Source organism: Vidua macroura, chromosome 6, assembly GCF_024509145.1.
Source record: "Vidua macroura isolate BioBank_ID:100142 chromosome 6, ASM2450914v1, whole genome shotgun sequence".
NCBI lineage: Eukaryota > Metazoa > Chordata > Aves > Passeriformes > Viduidae > Vidua > Vidua macroura.
In genome coordinates, this window is record NC_071576.1 from 1,060,886 (window position 1) to 1,080,529 (window position 19,644).

The following is a 19,644-nucleotide window of genomic DNA, read 5'->3' on the forward strand; positions in this document are numbered from 1 at the left end:
GGCTGGGCACCTGGGAATGCATGGAGGGATGGATGGGGGAGTGCGGGCACCGCCTCTGCCCGCCCAGAGCCGGGCTGGGCACCTGGGCATGGAGGGAGGGATGGGGGAGCGCGGGCACCGCCTCTGCCCGCCCAGGGCTGGGCACCTGGGAATGCATGGAGGGATGGGGGAGCGCGGGCACCGCCTCTGCTCACCCAGCACCGGGCTGGGCACCTGGGCATGGAGGGAGGGATGGGGGAGCGTGGGCACCGCCTCTGCCCGCCCAGCACCGGGCAGGGCACCTGGGCATGGAGGGAGGGATGGATGGGGGAGCGCGGGCACCGCCTCTGCCCGCCCAGGGCTGGGCACCTGGGAATGCATGGAGGGATGGATGGAGGAGCGTGGGCACCGCCTCTGCTCACCCAGCACCGGGCTGGGCACCTGGGAATGCATGGAGGGATGGATGGGGGAGCGCGGGCACCGCCTCTGCCCACCCAGGCTGGGCACCTGGGAATGCATGGAGGGATGGATGGAGGAGCGTGGGCACCGCCTCTGCTCACCCAGCGCTGGGCAGGGCACCTGGGAATGCATGGAGGGATGGATGGGAGAGCGCGGGCACCGCCTCTGCTCACCCAGCACCGGGCTGGGCACCTGGGAATGCATGGAGGGATGGATGGGGGAGCGTGGGCACCGCCTCTGCCCGCCCAGGGCTGGGCACCTGGGAATGCATGGAGGGATGGATGGAGCTGGGGATGGAGGGACAAGGGACCCACCTCTGCCTGCCCAGCACCAGGCAGGGATGGATGGATCCAGGGATGGATGGATCCAGGATGGATGCTCGCTCCTGGTACCTTCACCCCGTGCTGCAGGGACCGAGCAGAGCAGAGCTTACACAAGTTTGTGTTCTGGCTGTTTTCCCACTCATTCCCTCTCTCCCAGCTGTTCTCTTTGTCGTGTTTTCCCCACTGCTCTTCATGTCCTGTTGGTCATTCTTTATTGTGATTTTATTTTGCTGCCTTCAAACCACACTTTAAAAACAGATCTTTCATTCTATTTAGGAGATCTCTGAGGTCTTGCCAAAATATTAGGAGTGCAAAAACTCAGGGATATTTTGTTACTGAAGCCCAGCTTCGGAAGTTTTCAGCTGTGTAATTTTGCAGTTGCTGAGACAAGCCTTTGAACGAGGGAGATGAGCAGCCCCATCATGGGGTGGATATGGCAATTAAAGCAGGATCTGGATTTGAATCAGGAGTCTGTCTGGACTCTGTTGTCTTTTATTCCACATTTAACATGGAATGGTTGTTGTGGCCCTTTTTGTGCGGGCAGGAAAGGGAATCCTGGGGCATTTAGGGGTTTAGAATAATAGGAAAGTAGTATTTTCCTGTACACTGTTGATGCTTCCAGGGAAAGCTGGAGTTGGGGATGTGACTGTTGCGATGCTTCGTCTGCCCCCTCCTTTTTCCCCTTTTCTGGGCACTCCCTTTCTCCCGGCTCAGCTTTGGCTCCCCAGCCCCAGGGGCTGAGCTGGCTGAGAAAATTAACCCTGAATTGCCTCAGAGGCTGAGATGTGCCAGTCCTGATGTGCTCCTGGCAGGGCAGACCCAAATCCTGCTGTGCCTTGGAAGTGCTCCTTGGGGAATTCACAGCCGGAGGCGCAGCTGCCCCTGGGAATGTCCTGACAGGGTTTTTGGGGTGCAGGGGTTGCAGGGAGTGAAGCACAGGTCACTGAGGGGGGTTTGGGCTCTGGGCTGCGGGCTGTGAATCAGCACCAGAGGCTCTGGAATTCACTGGGAAGGCAAATCTTGGAGCAAGGCTGGAGCTGTGCTTGTTTAAGTGTCTGGGTGGGTGCTGATCCGATTTCACGGGCAGCTGCCCCAGAGCAGCACCACGGGCTCCCTCCCTGCAGGGAATTATCTGGCAGTGGCCACAGTTCCCTCTCAGAGCTGGCTGAACCCTCAGTCCCTAAGGGGAGGCACAGTGGGAACCCATCCCTGCCCCAGGTAAATCCCACATCACACACTCCAGTGCTGGGGATGAGGAATTTTCCACTGAATTTGGGCAGCTGGGTTGTCAGTACCAAGGCAGGGCATCCTGGCTCTTGGAGATTTCTTCCAGGAACTGGCATTCCCGTTTGAGGCAATGTGTGGATGCTCTTCTTCTGCCCATTCTGCATAAATAATTCATGGAAAACAGTCCCAACTCTTTTGCTTACACATTAATTATAAGAATTAATAGTTGTTTAAATGAAATTATTTCTAAGTATGAAGCATCTTTGCTGGAGATGAGAGAAAAGACAAAGAACAACCAACCAGCAGAAAAAGAGTTTAAAATCACGGCTAAATTTGTCTATATATGTGAAATGCCACAGAATATTGACTATGAGAAAGAGGCTGGGAGGAGTTTAAAATCCTGTTTTAAAAATCCATCTGTACAAATTACTCTGTGTGTATTTCATTTGTCTTTGATTCCTGATGAGCTTGGTAATTACTGCATTTGATAGAGTGCTGAAGATGTCATGGGCTGTGTCTGGATGGATAACAGAGGAACTCGTTGTTACTGCAGGTGAAAAAAGCTGATTTTTTTGCTTTATTTGTTGTGTTTTTTTCCCCAAACTTGCTGATTTTGTGTATGACTGCTGGCTAAGAAACAGCCACTCTTGGAAAAAACATATTTTTGGTAGTGCTGTGTTCTCTGTGCATTCCTGGCAGGTTCTGTCTCTGAATGAAACAGAAAAACTGATATTCAGCCTTTAAAAATTTCAGATCAAAACCATCCTCAGTGGATGCTCCTTTCTGTCTGACAGTCACTTACTGAGTGGTGGGTTGATGTAGAAAAGCCCCTTCTCTTTTAACATTTCTCAATAAAAAGTAAAATTGTCCATGGTGAAATTAGTTGAAAAGTAAAAACTGGAGGTCTTGTTTTATAACCTTTAGGAAAGGAAAAATGCTGTAACAGGAGAAAACTCAGCTGTTAGAAAAAGACAAAGGATTGGATTTTTTGGCTTCCAGGGGAGAACAGTGCATTTTCAGTGTGTCTCATGTCCCTGGAAGATTGGGAAGGGTGTGAATGAGTTAATATAAACTTAAACAAAACTGTGGTGCCGAGATCATTACTGGGCTGAGCAGTATTGGGTTTGGAGAGTGACAGGATCAGCTAAAATCCACCCTACGCTGCTGTGCCCTGCTGCTTTCCTTCCTTTATTGGCCAGGTGAGAAAACGCCAGGAAGGAATTGCACAAAATGCACTTTTCTGCCCGGTTCAGAGTTTGTTTGTCACGACTCTGAAGTTTTACAAGAGAATAACTAAAACTCAGTGCCAGTCAGAGCTCCAGAGCCTCCCCAGCTGGCAGACACTAAACGTGATTTTCTCCTGGAAGTTACTTTTGGGGATACTGGCTGCTGCATGGACACTCCCCAAGGTATCACAGTGGGGGAACCCAAACCTTCCTGGTTTCAGTGCTGAAACAGAGCAGGGAATGCTCTGGATCATCCTCTGCCCTTCCCTGGAGCAGTGGGGGGGCTCTGGCTGCGCTCACACTCCCTGCAGGATCTCTGCCCTGGGTCAGCCTGGCCGCAGCCCTGCTGTGGGAACCCCTCCTGAGCCCCATGTGCAGCAGGGCCTGGTGGGCAGAGCCTCCCCTTGCCCTGCACTGCCTGCCTTTGCTCTCTTCCTCGAGAACGTGGGGGTCTGGAGCAGCTCAGTGCCCGTGAGGTGCACGGCCAGCACGGATCAGGATTTCTCCTGGAGCTCTTGGTTGTTCCCTGCTCCTGCTTTGGGGGATCCCCTTAGGACAGAGCAGGGGGTTGGGGTGTGGTGCTGCCTCACTGGCACTGCCTGGGCTCCTTTCCTTCACACCAGCTCAGCCCCAGCACGCTGGGAAAGGGGGCCCTGGATAGCCAAGGCCAGGTTGGACACGGGGGCTTGGAGCAGCCTGGGACAGGGGAAGGTGTCCCTGCCATGGCAGGGCTGGGATGGATGGGATTTAAGGTCCCTCCAACCCAAACCTGCCTGGGATTCTCTGTTGAGCACTGACAGTGCTGGAGCCACGGGGTTTGGAGGAAGGTGCAGCTCTCCTTCAGCCCAGTGTGGCTGCTCCTCTGTAAAAGTGTGGTTTTCCTCTGTAAAACCCAGTCTAAAATCCCTCCCAGGGGAGGCTGGCAGCACTTGGGGAGCTCCTGAGGAGGGGATGCACCTTTGGAGTCCCTGTTTGTGGAGGTCCTGTCTGCTTGGCAGCAGGTTTCTGCCACCCCTCCTTCTCCACTGGGAAAGAAAAGCCACTCTAGCAGTTATTTATGGGTGTTTTTCTTTGGTAAAGAACCCCTGCAAATCTGCACTAAAATAATTAGGTCAGGCGTTAGTTTAGAGCCTTTGTTTTTATTGTGCCAACAGAAAACAGATTAGGAGCAGTTTTTAGTGAGGTGTAGCTGGCACAGGAACAGCTCTTTGCCCTGTACACAAGCTCCTGTCAGAGCTCCAAAAACAGGTTCTAAGCTCATCATGGGCTCCAAGAACTCGTTGTGGTTTGCTGTGGGAGATACCTCAGAACAGAGGGAGTCTTTGTGCTCTTGGCAGCTTCAGTGCAGGATGGGAGAACTCTGCCCGTTGTCTTTTATCTGCTGGCTGTAAATCTGTCAGCTCTGAGCTCCAGCCACTGAGCTGGAGAAAGCCACCAGTGCTCCTGAGCAATTAATTGGAATTAATTCTACGGCTGTGTTTGGGTAACACGACACCGAAGTGTTTTGGAAAGGCTGAGGGGACTTTTCCAGAAGTATTATCTTTTTAATTAAAAATGAAGGTATGGAGGCAAGATAAGTGTAATCAGTGAGCAGTGCCTGCTGCTGGGGCTCTCCTAAGTAGGTTGTGTTTACTGTTCCCTGGGCGTTCTGAAGCTCCAGGTGCCTGGATCCTGCTGCCTTTCATAACAGCACCAGGGTTGTTTTGCAGAGGGTGATTAAATCAGACAGGGGTGTACATTGAGCAAACAGGGACAATATCATTTTCTTACATGTTAGAAACTAGGTCAAGGGATGAAACAGAAAAGTAGAGGTAATGGAAATTGCTTTTTAGAAGAGAAAGCTCTGCAGCAAGTATAGGATATGATAAACCAGTGCTGAAATATCAGATTTAGTGGCCATTACTTTTTAATGAAAATATTAATTTCTTTTCAAAAGGAACATTTGTGAAAAGCCTGAATCTGTTTCCACTACTTGAGTCATAGTTTAAACTTCATCTTTAGCATTTCAAGTGTGCTCATGTTCAGCTCTTTGGGGTTTGATGGGAGGGTTATGAGCTATTTCAGTGGTATCTATTCAAATAAAAAGCACTGAGTTCTTCCTTCATGGTCAGCATTTTGGTTTATTTGGTAAATGCCTTTTCCTGTAAGCTGGCACAGACACCTCTGTCTCTGTCCTTTTAAAGGGACTCACCAGGTACAGCCTGGATTGAAAAACAGCAGAACAGTAACAAACTCTCTGATAAAACACCAAGTTTTGAATTTTAAACCCTTAAAACTAAACTGCATGTTTAATTTTGTTCTTACTAATTTGAGAAATGAACCCTTTGTGCATTCAGCCCTCCCAGTGGCTTGGTGAATGGTTTTGGCTGTATTTTAAGAAAACAACATTTGATTTCTTCATTTATTTCCCCCCTTTCTTCCAGAAATTCCTGGCACTAGTGTAGCCTCCAGTTGGTGTTTGCTTGCTGGTGGTGTTAGAGGTGTTAGTGGTTTATTTGGCTTAATTAATCCATGAGCCTTAATTAGAAGGAATGCCTGGGGATGGAGTGTCCTGCCTTGCTTTCCCTGGGAGCTGTGAGGCTGTGACCCAGCTCCCCTGTGGATAAAGGAGAGCTGGAAGGGCTTGGGAAGGCCTTGGAGTGTCCCAGGTGACACCTTTGGGTGTCCCAGGTGCCCCAGGGGACACGGAGCGGGCAGGGAGGGGCTGTCCCAGGCCTGGCTCCCATCCCATGGCCCAGGGTAAAGTCAGGGAATGGTTTGGCTTGGAAGGGACTTAAATCCCATCCTGTGCCATGGCAGGGACACCTCCCGCTGTCCAAGTGTCCAGCCTGGCCTTGGGCACTGCCAGGGATCCAGGGGCAGCCCCAGCTGCTCTGGCAATTCCAGCCCAGCCCTTCCCACCCTCCCAGGGAAGAGGAGCAGCCCAAGATGCCCCAAAGCACTCAGAATCCTGGCTCCATGTCTGTGACTCCCTTTAGCTGCTGTAAGCTGCTTTTCCTGCTGGCTGCAGTGTGCAGTCTGGAGTGACCTGTGGCCATGGATGGGCAGGCTGGAAATTCCCCAGCTGGGGCTGCCACAACTCTCCCTTCGCCCTTCCAAACTTCTCCTTGTGTTTTTGATTCTTTGGGGGATTAATGCTGCTGCCATTGATGATGGCAGTTACTCCCACTCCGTTCCTTAGGATTTTAGATTAGAGTCAGATTAGATATTGGGAAGGAATTCTTGGCTGGGAGAGTAGGGAAGGGCTGGGCTGGAACTGCCAGAGCAGCTGTGGCTGCCCCTGGATCCCTGGCAGTGCCCAAGGCCAGGTTGGACACTGGGGCTGGAGCAGCCTGGGACAGTGGGAGGTGTCCCTGCCATGGCAGGGGTGGATGGGATGGGATTTAAGGTCCCTTCCAGCCCAAAGCATTCTGTGATTTCTTTTCATTTTAAAGCCACACAGGTTCTGCACGCAGAGTAAGAAGATAAAAGAAGGCCTATAAATAAACAATATTATAAACTAATTTCTAGACTAAACTATAGGAATAATCAAAGTGAGCAGCCAGAAGTTAAACTGAGCTGCCCCTACACTGCCAGGGCATCAGCAGCATGTACATGTTAAGGATATTTGTGCACCCTAACAGCATCTGGGAACCCAGCACAGGAGCAGTGCCTGGAGTAACAAATGGAATGTTGTTACTCAGGGATAAACACAGGCTGAGTTCTACACGTGGCTTTCTTTACCTGTCAGGACATTTTCTCCCCACCAACTCCACTGCTGGGATCAGTGTTGGAAGCCTGACTTAGGCCTGGCTTTATTGGTTTAGTTGGGTGTTTTTCAGTGATCTGAAGGGACACTAAAGGGATTAAGCATTTGTTACACTATAGCCCTCTTAGGGCAGGGCAGCTGGGCTGCTGCTGGAGTGCCTGGGACACTTGGGGAACACAGCGTGCACCGAGGTAGCACTGGGAAACTGTGTCAGCTTTGGAGAAGCCTGTTCTTGTGCACTGGGTTTTTTGGGGCCCTTGGGGGGGCCAACAGTTTATAAACAGTGTTTGTGGGACAAATCTGATTACTGCAATTATGGCAGAGTTAGTGCTCAGGCCAAACTAAGTCTGTGGAAAAATCCCGACCACCTAAGGCTGGGAAGCAAAGAGGAAAAACAGGATTAAGATGCATTAGTGCAGGTTATTGTCCTTGCTGCAGTGAGGTGGAAAGCAGGTACATGTGATGTTTGAAAACAAGCTGTGTTTTGGGGTGGGTTCTGCAGGAAAGGGGACACGCTGCTGTGCCTGTGCCCGTTCCTCCCTGCTCGTGTCTCCCAGCTCCCATCCCTTGCACACAGATCATGTTGGCCAGTCCTTCACCCACTTTAGTCTTCTCAGAGGTGAATCCAAGTGTTCCTGGTGCCATTGGAGTGTGAGCAGTGAGAGGGGAGCTGCAGCCCCTGTTCCATACCTGGTGTCCATCCCATTCCTCTCCCTCTCTGCTGGCTCAGCCCTTGTCCCAGTCCAGATCCCAGGGGGATTTTGCCCTCCTCAGTTCCTGGGTGGATCCAGGGTTATCGTGGGGCAGGAGGGTGTGGGAAGGGACCCCCAAGGATCATGGAGTCCAACTCCTGACTCTGCACAGGACACCCAACAACCCCCTCTGTGCCTGAGAGTCTTGTCCAAGTGCTCTGGCAGGAATTTGGGGAATTAACCTAAAAACAACCTGATTATGGAGAACTTCCACTGAGGCAGAGCACCTGGTAAGGTAACACAGCACTCCGAATTCAGCACAGCTCACTTTGAAAAGTCCTGTGTCTCAAATGAAACCAATGAGCTGCTCATGTTCTGTTGTGTAGGACTTATAAAAATAAAATAATTTCAAAGGGCTCGCCCCCCTTCACCTCTGCTGGGTTTTGGTTGCAGGTGCTGGAAGCATTTGCTGGGCGCCTGATTAAGGTGGGAGTTTTATCCAGGAGGGATATTCCCAGCCTGACCAAGTACCAGATCATCCTGGCAAGGGATCAGTACAGGAAGAACCCCTCTGCACAGCATGCAGTAAGTTCTTTATTTATTTCATGTTATTAAAGTAGTGAATAAATAGGAATAATCCATTGTTACAATATTTCCGGAGACATTTTAAGTAGATTTCTGTTTTTAGCCAGGGAATAAAATAGAATCACAGCACGGTTTGGGATGGAAGGGATCTTTAAGATCACTTATGAAATCTATAAAATATTCCTAATTGTTCCACAATTCTGGATGCCAGTATAGAAGAGTTAAGGAAAAAATCAAGCACTCCATGTAAGTGAAATTGCTTTGAGAACTTACATTGTAATCACTGAGAGCCAAGTTTTCATTTTCCCCTCAAAGGTATGTTCCTGCTCCTGTTTTTTGGTAAATCCTCCTGGAAAGGTCAAATTTTGTAAACTTAAAGCAAATTGCCTGAAAAAAGACCGTGTGCCTCAAAAAGAGCAATGGGAAATCTCCTTCAGTGTAAGCAAGGCAACTTCCCTGACTTAATTCCATAGCCTGAGTGGATGTGCCAGAAATCCCTGGTTTTCCCAAATGCTGATGGTTCAGCTGTCTGAGGGTTGATGAGCTAATTTTGGGAGATAATACAGATATTTTGGAGAGTGTTTTGGAGGTGGAAGAGGATTGCCTTCACTGAGCATTGTGCAGTCTGTCCCCTGGGGGCTCGGATGGACAAACTGCTCCCTGGGCATCACTTTGGGGTTTGCTCTGCTCCTCAGGTGTCACTCTGGTTTTGGGCAGGAATTGCAGTGGCATTCCTGCTCCTCAGCCACTTCCTAACTCCATCAGAGTCTGCTTTTCTCCCCCAGGGAATCCATCAAGGCATCATTGAAGGAGACTTTGCCCTTTGTATCAGTCTGTACCACGGGTACGAGCTGCTGCTGCAGATGGGAATCCGCTCCTTGTTCATCTACCTGTGGGGAATCATGGATGGATCCAAAGGTGGAATCTCCTCAGGAGCATCCTTCCTTTCAGCTCCACTCTTCTCCTTTCATTCACCTCACTGTATGGCTGGTTTGGCACAAAACACCTTAAGGAATGAGGGGTTGCAGATGGATTTGGTGTTTTGTTCCACTTATTCACAGAATATTCACAGAATCACTGGGTTGGAAGAGACCTTCAATATCATGGAGTCCAACCCAGCCCCAAGAGCTCAACTCAACCCTGGCACCCAGTGCCACATCCAGGCTTTGTTAAACACACCCAGGGATGGTGACTGCACCACCTCCCCGGGCAGAACATTCCAGAGCTTTATCACTCTTTCCATGAAAACCTTTTTCCTGATATCCAACCTGAATTTCCCTTGGTGCAGCTCAAAGCTGTGTCCTCTGGTTCTGTCAGTTCCTGGAGAAAGAGCCCAGCCCCAGCTGAGCACAGGCACCTTTCAGGAGCTGTGCAGAGTGCTGAGCTCACCCCTGAGCCTCCTTTTCTCCAGGCTGAGCATCCCCTGCTCCCTCAGCCGTTCCTCACAGGGTTTGTGTTCCCAGCCCCTCTCCAGCCTCGGGTTTGTGTTCCCAGCCCCTCTCCAGCCTCGGGTTTGTGTTCCCAGCCCCTCTCCAGCCTCGGGTTTGTGTTCCCAGCCTCTCTCCAGCCTCGGGTTTGTGTTCCCAGCCCCTCTCCAGCCTCGGGTTTGTGTTCCCAGCCCCTCTCCAGCCTTGGGTTTGTGTTCCCAGCCCCTCTCCAGCCTCGGGTTTGTGTTCCCAGCCCCTCTCCAGCCTCGGGTTTGTGTTCCCAGCCCCTCTCCAGCCTCGGGTTTGTGTTCCCGGCCCCTCTCCAGCCTCGGGTTTTTGTTCCCAGCCCCTCTCCAGCCTCGGGTTTGTGTTCCCAGCCCCTCTCCAGCCTCATTGCCCCCTCTGGACGTGCTCGAGCATCCCAAGGTACTTCCCAAAGTGAGGGGCCAGAGCTGGGCACAGTGAGGTTTGTTAAGGGCAGAGTCTGTTTGGGAAAGCAAAGGGAATCTGAGGTGTCCCAACTCTCTCCAAAGGGTTGTCCCGCACCAAGACCGAGCTGGGGCGCAACGAGGACTTCATGGAGCTCTACCAGCAGCTTCAGGACATGTTCTCAGACACTGCTGTGACTCCTGAGAGTGGAGGTGTTTGCAAGAGCACAACAGGTCAGGATTCCCCCCTCAGGGACAGAATATTCCTGTTTAGAAGTTGTGCTGTGCTGGCTGCTGCTCTTTATTCCAGATCGAATTCCCAATGTTCTGTCTCTCCCTCCTTCTCATTCTTCCCTCGGTGGTTTTAGCTATTTTCAATGAAGTTTTCTATGTTTGAAGTTTTTTATTTGCTCTAAAATGAAAGTTAAAATACAACTGTTTCACTGTGAGTCTTTTCCAGTGTAACAAAGTAACACCACTTTCTCAAAAACTGGGTTTAATGTTCTTCTGCCAGCAGTTTATTATTTTGTTTAGAACCAGTGTCAGGATTTGACTTAGGTAATTACAGTGGGAGGGAATGAAGTTCACTGAACCTTCCTGCTTGCTGCAGGTTTATTTACATCTTTCATTACTTTATTTCCTTTCCAGCATTGAAAAAGAAAAAGGAATTTGTCTACAGCCATCCAAAATTAAAGAAATTGGAGGAAATTGTAATAGAACACTTCAGATCCTGGAAACAGGGATGTTCTGGTGAGTACCAACAGCTCAGGAGAATCTGGGAATGGAAACAAGGAATATCCTTCTGATTGATTTCCTCCTTTGTGCTGCTTTACTGCTTTGATATTTTGTCCCCTCTAGAAGAACTTCACCATAAGATTTCAATAAGATAAAACTTCCTATAAGTTCTCGTTACTGATTTGATATAAACTGCTCTAACAGCTGAGTAAAACAGGGATAGGAAACTCATTGCCAGTTTGTCCTGGCAGTCCCCCCTCAGTCCCTGCTGCAGTTCCATGAACACATTTAAGGACCTTAAGGATAAAAGTTCTGATATCCAGCCTGAGGATAAGAATTAACAACCCCGAGGCATCAATTTGAAGTTCAAACCCTTCAGTTATATTCCCCTGTCCCTCATTCTTTTTCATCTTGATGAAGACATCATTCAGATCTCTTTGGTTTTTGGATGTTTCAGTTTCTTGATTCCAGGCTTTGGAATGATTACATGAGTAATAATAACATTTGTTTTACATCTTGTTCACTTTTTATCTTGCCTGTTTGGATCTTTGTGCTCAGTGATGTTCTGATAATTTCTGACCTGCCCTTCCCTCTTTGTTTTTGTGGTTTTTTCCTCTCTTGGATGCCCTGTTCTCAGCAAACCTTTGAAATGACTGATGTTTTCTGGTAGGCAACTTTGTTTCCCAGTTGTGTGTTTGTAACTTTAGGATACCTCCCAATGCATTTAATGTAATTCACTCCTTTTTCCCCTTCCCATTCAGAGTTCTTTCTGTCCTCACAACCTCCCTCCTTTTGCCTCCACTTTAAAAAACCTGCATTTGAGATGGAAAGGGAGGGAATTCATGCCCAGATTCATCAGCCATACCTGGAACAGCACCAGCCCTTTCTGTTCCATTCATTGTCCCTGGATCCCTGGCAGTGCCCAAGGCCAGGTTGGACACTGGGGCTTGGAGCAGCCTGGGACAGTGGGAGGTGTCCCTGCCATGGCAGGGGTGGCCCTGGGTGGGTTTGGGGTCCCTTCAACCCAAACCAGTCTAGGATTCTGGGATTATGGTTCTGCTGCCCTGAGGGTCCTGAAATGGAGATGACAGCATCGTGAACTTCATTCCAAAACACTTCCCATCCAACCCCAGCTTTTCAAAGTGACTTTAGTAAGGGTGCCTCAGATAAAGACATTCTCATTCTCACATTCTCCAAAATTAGAGCATGCTTTGATCCAAAGAGGAATTTTTCAAGGAGGTGGATCTTGGAGCATTGTCTGCCCATTTTCTCTTCCCATTAAGTGATACAAGAGCTGTGAATGTATAACTTGTGGGGGTGCCCCGTCCTTTTTTACAGATCATTCTATTAAAACCTGACATTCTCAAACCCAGCAGATGAAGACCAGAGTGAAGGCTCAGCTGGGGACACGAGGGTGATGATCTTCTCCTCGTTCCGGGACAGCGTGCAGGAGATCGCCGAGATGCTGGCCCGGCTCAGCCCGGCCGTGCGGGCCATGACCTTTGTGGGACACTCCTCGGGCAAGAGCACCAAAGGCTTCACCCAGAAGGAGCAGCTGGAGGTGAGGTCTCAGGGTCTGGGTGTTGGGATGACCCCAAGAGTGTAAAAGTCCTCGTCTCCCAGCCAGAGAAGGAGTCTGAATGGCAGGGTCAGCTTCTCAAGGGTGTTTATTTCCCCTTCTCTAGAACATTCTCTCTCTGCCCTGCTGAGCTCTGCCCAGCAGCTCGGCCATGGCATTCTGTCTGCCCTCAGGGCAGTGTTCACATTTTATACCAAAAACTCCGTGTGCCGTGGTTACAATAACGTGCCAATGTCTGCCATTGGTGTTGGACAGTGTGTCTGTGCCTGAAACCAACAGAAAAGTGTCACCAGCACAGCGAGACATGGAGGGCAAGGAGAAGGAGAAGAAGGTCAGGACACGCCCAAATCCCTCCATCTTGTACCCCTGAACCCCATTCTAAAAACCCCAAAATTCCACTTTTCCACCCTGCGTTAATTCAACTACCACACTGCTCAAACCCTTGTGGCTGTAATTCCTCACACAAAGCTGGCAGTTTTTTCCACAGGCTAAAATGGAAGCCACAGGTGTTTTTGACTTGGTGCCAAGGTCTGTGAGCCCCTGCCAGGGTCTCAGACAGCCAGGGCAGCCAGAGGGATGAACTGGACTCCGACAGTGAGGGAAGAGGAGGCTTGGGCTAGGAATTAGTGATAAGAAGCATTAATTGTGTAAATGACTCCAGGAGCATGGACTGTGTGGCTCTGGCTGAGCTGTAAGTGTCGTTGGTAAATCCCTGTGCAGTTCAGTGGTTTCCAGACTATCTAAAATGATACCCACTGAACAAAATAGACCAATAATTCATATATCTTTATTATATATAAATATAATTATTATAATTTCTATTATTTATATTATATTACCAACTGCTAAATTTAGATGTCAAAAATCTGGAGAAATATGTGAATACATGCTGTGGGAATTTTATTTTTCTTCTAGGTAGGAAAGATAAGATCTAGCATTAAATTATGATCTAGCAAAGCTAAAAAAAAGAACTCCTAAAATATGTAATTTCTAAGTTGGGAGGATCAGTTTTACAAGAACACCATGGTTGGAGGAACAATAAGGTGTGTTTTTTTCCCTTTATTTTAGAATTAAAGAGTTGAAATGCTGATGTTGGTCACACTGGGGTGTGGTGTTTGATCACAAGGTAGCAGCTGGAAAACTTAAAAAGACAAAATTTGTCATTTTAGAATTATTTTAGTTTGAAAAGCCAGGTGTCTGCTGAGGAAGGCAGGAGCCTCCCCTGAAATGGAAAATGGAAACCCCCTCCCTGTGAATTATTGTAATTTTGAAATTAAGGGGCTCTCCGGCAAAGATATGGGAATAGGAATAACAGTTCTTTATTAGGAAAATTAAAAATACAAATGCAATGGTACAAAAAGAAACCAAACCCTGCCAGAGTCAGAGCAGGCCCTGGCAGGCTGTGGGTCAGGCTGGTGGCAGCAGTGCCATTCCATGGGGGCTCAGCCCTCCTGCAGTGCCAGCTGTGCTTCTGCTGGAGCAGGATCCTGGACAAGGCTGGAGTTTTCCTCTGGAGCTCCAGGGCTGCTGGAGATGGGCCTGGGCTCCCTCTGGGAATGCAGTGGGGCAGAAAGCTGCTCCTCTGGGAATGCAGTGGGGCAGAAAGCTGCTCCTCTGGGAATGCAGTGGGGCAGAAAGCTGCTCCTCTGGGAATGCAGTGGGGCAGAAAGCTGCTCCTCTGGGAACGCAGTGGGGCAGAAAGCTGCTTCTCTGGGAATGCAGTGGGGCAGAAAGCTGCTCCTCTGGGAATGCAGTGGGGCAGAAAGCTGCTCCTCTGGGAATGCAGTGGGCAAAGGCTGCTGTGGTGTCCCAAAGGCTCAGATTGGATCCAGGTAGGAATGCTTGGCTCCTCCCCTGGGCACAGCCTCTCCCCATGGGATGATGGAATTTTCTCAGCCATGCAGGGACACTCAGTGGCCCATGAACAGCAGAGATCTCCTGGAGGGAGGATTGGCTGTGGGAGAGACAAAGAAAACTGCCCAGAGAACAGAGGATAACTGCCCCAGCTCTGGCAGATCTTACCACCCAGGACAAGAATACAAATGGGTTTTCCCGGCTGAGCTGCTCAATCCCGTTCCCACTGTCCCTGCAGGTGGTGCGGCGTTTCCGGGAGGGGGGGTACAACACCCTGGTGTCCACCTGCGTGGGCGAGGAGGGGCTGGACATCGGCGAGGTGGATCTGATCGTGTGCTTCGACGCGCAGCGCAGCCCCGTGCGCCTGGTGCAGCGCATGGGCCGCACCGGCCGCCGGCGCCACGGCCGCATCGTCGTCATCCTGGCCCAGGGCCGCGAGGAGAGGGTGAGTGAGGGGGGCACGGCCAGGGAATCAGGGACTCTCACCCTCAGGGAGTGTTCCTGCCCAGACCCCCCAGCAATCCCACCCTGGGCATCCCTGGCAGCACTGGCCAAAGGCTCCTGGAGTTCTGGCAGCCTCGGGGCCGTGCCCATTCCCTGGGGAGCCTGGGCACCCTCTGGGGAAGGACACCTTTCCCTAATATCCAGCCCTAAAGATCCCCTGGCACAGCTCCAGCCCTTTCCTGGGTCCTGTCCCTGTGCCCAGGACCAGAGATGGGGCTGTCCCTTGGGACAAAGCTGCAGCTCCCAGGGAGGCTCTGCTCAGCCTCCTCATTCTGTTACAGGAAACTCCCAGACAAAACCCCAGAGTGGTTTGGGTTGGATGGGACCTGAAAGATCCTCCAGTTCTGCCTCCTGCCATGGCAGGGACACCTCCCACTGTGCCAGGCTGCTCCAGCCCCAGTGTCCAACCTGGCCTTGGGCACTGCCAGGGATCCAGGGGCAGCCACAGCTGCTCTGGCAATTCCAGCCCAGCCAGGAATTCCCAATTCCCAATCTCCCATCCATCCCTGCCCTCTGGCACTGGGAGCCATTCCCTGTGTCCTGTCCCTCCATCCCTTGTCCCCAGTCCCTCTCCAGCTCTCCTGGAGCCCCTCCAGGCCCTGCAAGGGGCTCTGAGCTCTCCCTGGAGCTTCTCCTCTCCAGGGGAACATTCCCAGCTCTCCCAGGCTGTCATGTCCCCAAGTATTAAACTGAATCTCACAGATTCCAGGGCTTTCCAAGGGTGCAGAGGAAGGTGTGGGGCGGGGGCTGGAGCTGGGAGGGGACACTGGGTGTGCTGGTGGTGACACTGGGTGTTCAGCCCGGTGCTTACCGGGCTGGTGACGCCACCGGCACTCAGAGCTGGCTTTAGTGGCCGCGCTCTTGCGTGTGAGGATGAAGAGATCGGCTTAGGTGCAAATCCACTTTGGCTGGGTTCCTGCAGCCCAGCACTCAGGCAGAGCGTAATTAATCATCCCTGAGTACAGACTGTCCCTCAGGACATCCATGTCCCACTGGAAATGCGCTGGGGGCTGGGGGATCCCACCACAGCTGCATCCCACAGCCCCGCAGGGCCCGGGCTCACCCTTGGCATGGGACAGGGCAGGATTTGGGCAGGACAGGCTGGGCACTCCCTGCTGCCATCACCGGTGAAAGGGGCTGCAAACCAATACATCCCAGATCTGTGTAAATCAATAGTAACCCCAAGATTTCAGATTCTTGGTATGGTTTCATTTATTCCAGTCAGCTCTGGTTGGGATTTGTGGGTGGCAGAGATTTAATTCTGAATGAGACTGCAAAGAGTCCTCCCTGAGGGGAAATAAGTTTCCCCTTTGAAGAGATGAGAGTTAAAAATGATAAACCTGAGTAGAGCTTGTAAATAGCTATTTTCTTGTGCTGCTTACGGAGGCTGGTTACTATTGAAAGCTCTGCTCTGTAATGGGATATAAAATAGTCCCTTAAATTCCTTGGAGCTTCACTTAAGTAGTTGGATTACTGTGTTGTCCAGATTTTCTCAGATATCTTTGAAGCAGAACCTCCCCCCAGGTAGAACAGTCATTGTATACATTTTTATTTTTTTATTTTGAGGTCAGGAAATAAGTTTAATTGCAAACCAATATTGTCTTGGTGGTTTGTTTGGTTTTTCTTGAGGGTGTCCTTTGGGGTTGTTGTTGGGGTTTTTTAAGTTTAGCAGAACTGGAAAGAGAATCAATGTGGAGGTTCTTCCCCATCACTTAATTTGCAGCTAAATAATTAATATCCATGTATTAATTTATGGGAATTTGTTTGGGGGTTTTTTGTGCGTTTTTTTCTCCTTTGTTTTAGTTTGGGGATTTTTTTTGTTTGTTTGGCTTGGTTTAGCTTTGGGGTTGTTTTTAATCAAACCACTTCAGGTCAATCACAAAGCTTTTGAAGAAGTTTTACTGGGAGAAAGGGGTCAGTGCAGGTCTGGGACCGTGACGTTGGCAGGAATTTCTGTGAGCTCAGTGTTTATTCTGTGGCTCCCGCCTGTTCCCAGGTCAGCCTCTCCACATGGCAGCTCCTGTGTGTCCCAGGCCCCTGGAGCTGCTGGGATGGGGCTGGGGATGTCCCCTGGAGCTGCTCAGCCCAGGGAAGCACAGGGGAGGGAAAAGCCAGCGAAGTCACAACTCTGTGATGCTGCTAATTTGGTACCACCACGTTTTTCTGCCATAAGAACACTGGGATTTGACTGTTCTAGGATTAAAATGTTATTTTTTTGAATGCCTGAGCTGGCTGTGGGCCTCTTCTGGTTTTATTCAGGGAATTTTTTTTTTTTAATTTTATTTATTTGTGCTCCCTGAGATCACCTCCGTCAGGTGGCAGCTGCCCCCCTGTGCCACTCAGGGGCTCACAGGAGCTCGGGGAGGAGCAGAGCACAAAACCTCCTCGGGGAAGGCACTTCCAGAGGGAGGCCCCAGTTTCTGTCCTCACATTCCCCAGCTTTGCCATGGTTTCTCCATTGCACAATAAATGGAGTGTAATTAAAAGGACTCAGAGCACTCATGACATCAACAAATCATCTTAGGCCTTTTTTCTTTTTTGGCTTGAGCTTCTTTCCCTGTTTCTGATGTAATCTAATTTACATCATCCCTGTATCAGTGACAGCTTGTAACTTCCCCCAGGCAAGGGCTGTGCTCCTTTCTCACTCTCCAGTGCTGTGCCTGCTTCTGGCCCATTAAAAATCCCCAAACCAAACAACAGCTTGCCGAGGAAACAGAAAATAATGAGAAACCCCACAGACACTGAGGTGTTCTTTTGGTTTTGATCGAACGCTGTGAAAAAACCAATCAATCAGCAGATGATTTTTCTATTTACCTTCTCTTTCAGAACTACAACCAAAGCCAGTGTAACAAAAGGAGCATCCACAAAGCCATCTCAGGCAACAAAACCCTTCGTTTCTACCAGCACAGCCCACGGATGGTTCCGGAAGGCATCAATCCCAAAGTGCACAAAATGTTTATCACTGCTGAAAAACAGGAGCAGAGCACCTCGAGGATGCTTTCCAAAGAGAGGAGATCCAGTTCCCTGCAGCACAAATCTGCTCTCTTTGCCTGTGTCACTGGTAAGAGGATTATGGTGTTTCCAGCACTTCCAGCCCTCCCTCCCGGGGGCTTGGGGCTCTCAGGGTCACTCTGTCAGCTCAGACACTGCCCAGGGCTTTTCCTGGGCATCCTCACAGCTCTGCCCCTGCATATCCAGATCCTGAGTCAGGCCTTGGTTCATCTTCCTCCATGGAGCCACTCTCTGAAAGTCAGAAACTCCAGCTGCACACAGAGGAGGCAAACGTTTGTCCCAAAATCCCAAAATCTCAGACCGGATTGGATTGGGGGGAACTTTAAATTCCCATGGGCAGGGACACCTTCCCCTATCCCAGGCTGCTCCAAGCCCTGTCCAACCTTGGACACTCTCAGGGATGGAGCAGCCACAGCTTCTCTGGGCATTGTGGCTTTGTAAATGACAATAAACCAGAAATGCCTGAAAACCGAAGGATTTTGATGTGAGAAAAAGGAGAAATCAAGGGTAGGATATTGTGTAGACCCTCTTGGAGGAAAATTTGGAAAATTCTCTTGGAGACTTTTCAGCTGATGCAGTTCAATGGCATGGGAATGCTCAGGAAACTGAACACAATCCTAAGATAGGAAAAAAGAGTGACTTTTATAAATCCCTGGGAATTTTTCCTGCTCTATCTCTTTGTTAGTGCTTTCTGTAAAGACCAACAGCAACTTCTTGAAAGAAGAAACTCGAAGCCTTGGGAAAGTTCCTATTTCTGATTAAACAGACACAGCTGCTGGAAAACAATCAGAGCCCAACATGGGATGAAAAGAATCAGTTTGGAGCATTTGTTGGTCTGTCCTAGAAAGGAGAAATGAGCAGGGAGGGCATAAAGGAAAGGATAATGCTGGCAATGTTCCTGCTGGGGGCTGCAATTACCCAGTGCCTTCTGAGTGAGCCACGTGGGCAGGGCTGGCAGCTCTGGGCCCCCAAAGGGACCAGGGCTGAGTAGCCAGAGGTGGCCAGGGTTGAGTCCCCAAAGGTGATCAGGGTTGAGTCCCCAACGTGAGCAGGGCTGAATGAACCCTTGCCAGAGGGTGGCCAGTGTGGCAGGCACATTCTTCTCTCAGGATTTTTCATAGAGCAGCACAGGGAGAAGAAAGAGAAAACAATTTCTGTTTCTGCTCCTTGTTTTTCCCATGTGGAATGTGCTTGGAGAATTGTTTCCCTGGGGTGATTGCTGGGTTGGGTTCTGGTGAGGATTGTTTGGGGCTGGTGGCCAATCCAACCCAACCCAACCCAATCCAATCCAATCCAACCCAATCCAACCCAACCCAATCCAATCCAATCCAACCCACCTGTGGCTGCACTCTCAGAGAGGGGCACGAGTTGTGAGTTAGAGATGGGAGTGAGAAAAGCAGGTTTGTAGTTTTAGTATCTCCTTTAAATAGTATATTAATGTGTTATAGCATAGTTATAATAAAGAAATCATTCAGCCTCCTGAACTGAGTCAGACATCAGCATTTCTTCCCACTGGGTTCACCTGCATTTGCAATAGCCCAGGATTGAGTAGCCAAAGGTAGTCAGGGTTGAGTAGCCAGAGGTGGCCAGGGTTGAGTAGCCAGAGGTGGCCAGGCCAGGGCTCCGTGCCCCTCCTGCCAGCCAGGGCTGCCCTGTGCAGGTCACTGAGCACCACCCTTGTGTGGAATCCCCCCTGTTGCTGGGTGAGCCAGGGGCTGCTCCTGATTTTAGTGACCCTCAGGACAAAGCTCCAAAAGAGGACAAAGAAAGGAGTTGACTTTTTCACATTTTCTCTTCATTTCAGTGCCCGTTTCCACGATAAAAAAGGGTGAAGCTGGCAGCAGTGGGTGAGCTGGGTGTGTTCTT

The 19,644-nt window shown here is 50.1% G+C and overlaps 1 protein-coding gene across 3 annotated transcripts in view; it reads left to right on the forward strand.

Moving 5' to 3' along the window:
- The window catches only part of FANCM (FA complementation group M), a 58,403-nt gene that overhangs the window by 15,613 nt on the left and 23,146 nt on the right, over positions 1 to 19,644 (forward strand). For 2 of the 3 annotated variants that reach the window (XM_053979484.1, XM_053979486.1), the window contains exons 5-11: positions 8,108 to 8,239; positions 9,025 to 9,157; positions 10,200 to 10,328; positions 10,743 to 10,844; positions 12,203 to 12,390; positions 14,501 to 14,707; positions 17,593 to 17,827. In XM_053979484.1, coding sequence (XP_053835459.1) covers positions 8,108 to 8,239; positions 9,025 to 9,157; positions 10,200 to 10,328; positions 10,743 to 10,844; positions 12,203 to 12,390; positions 14,501 to 14,707; positions 17,593 to 17,827 — 1,126 coding nt within the window. The remainder of the gene's footprint in view (positions 1 to 8,107; positions 8,240 to 9,024; positions 9,158 to 10,199; positions 10,329 to 10,742; positions 10,845 to 12,202; positions 12,391 to 14,500; positions 14,708 to 17,592; positions 17,828 to 19,644) is intronic. The other variant, XM_053979485.1, reaches the window with a different exon arrangement.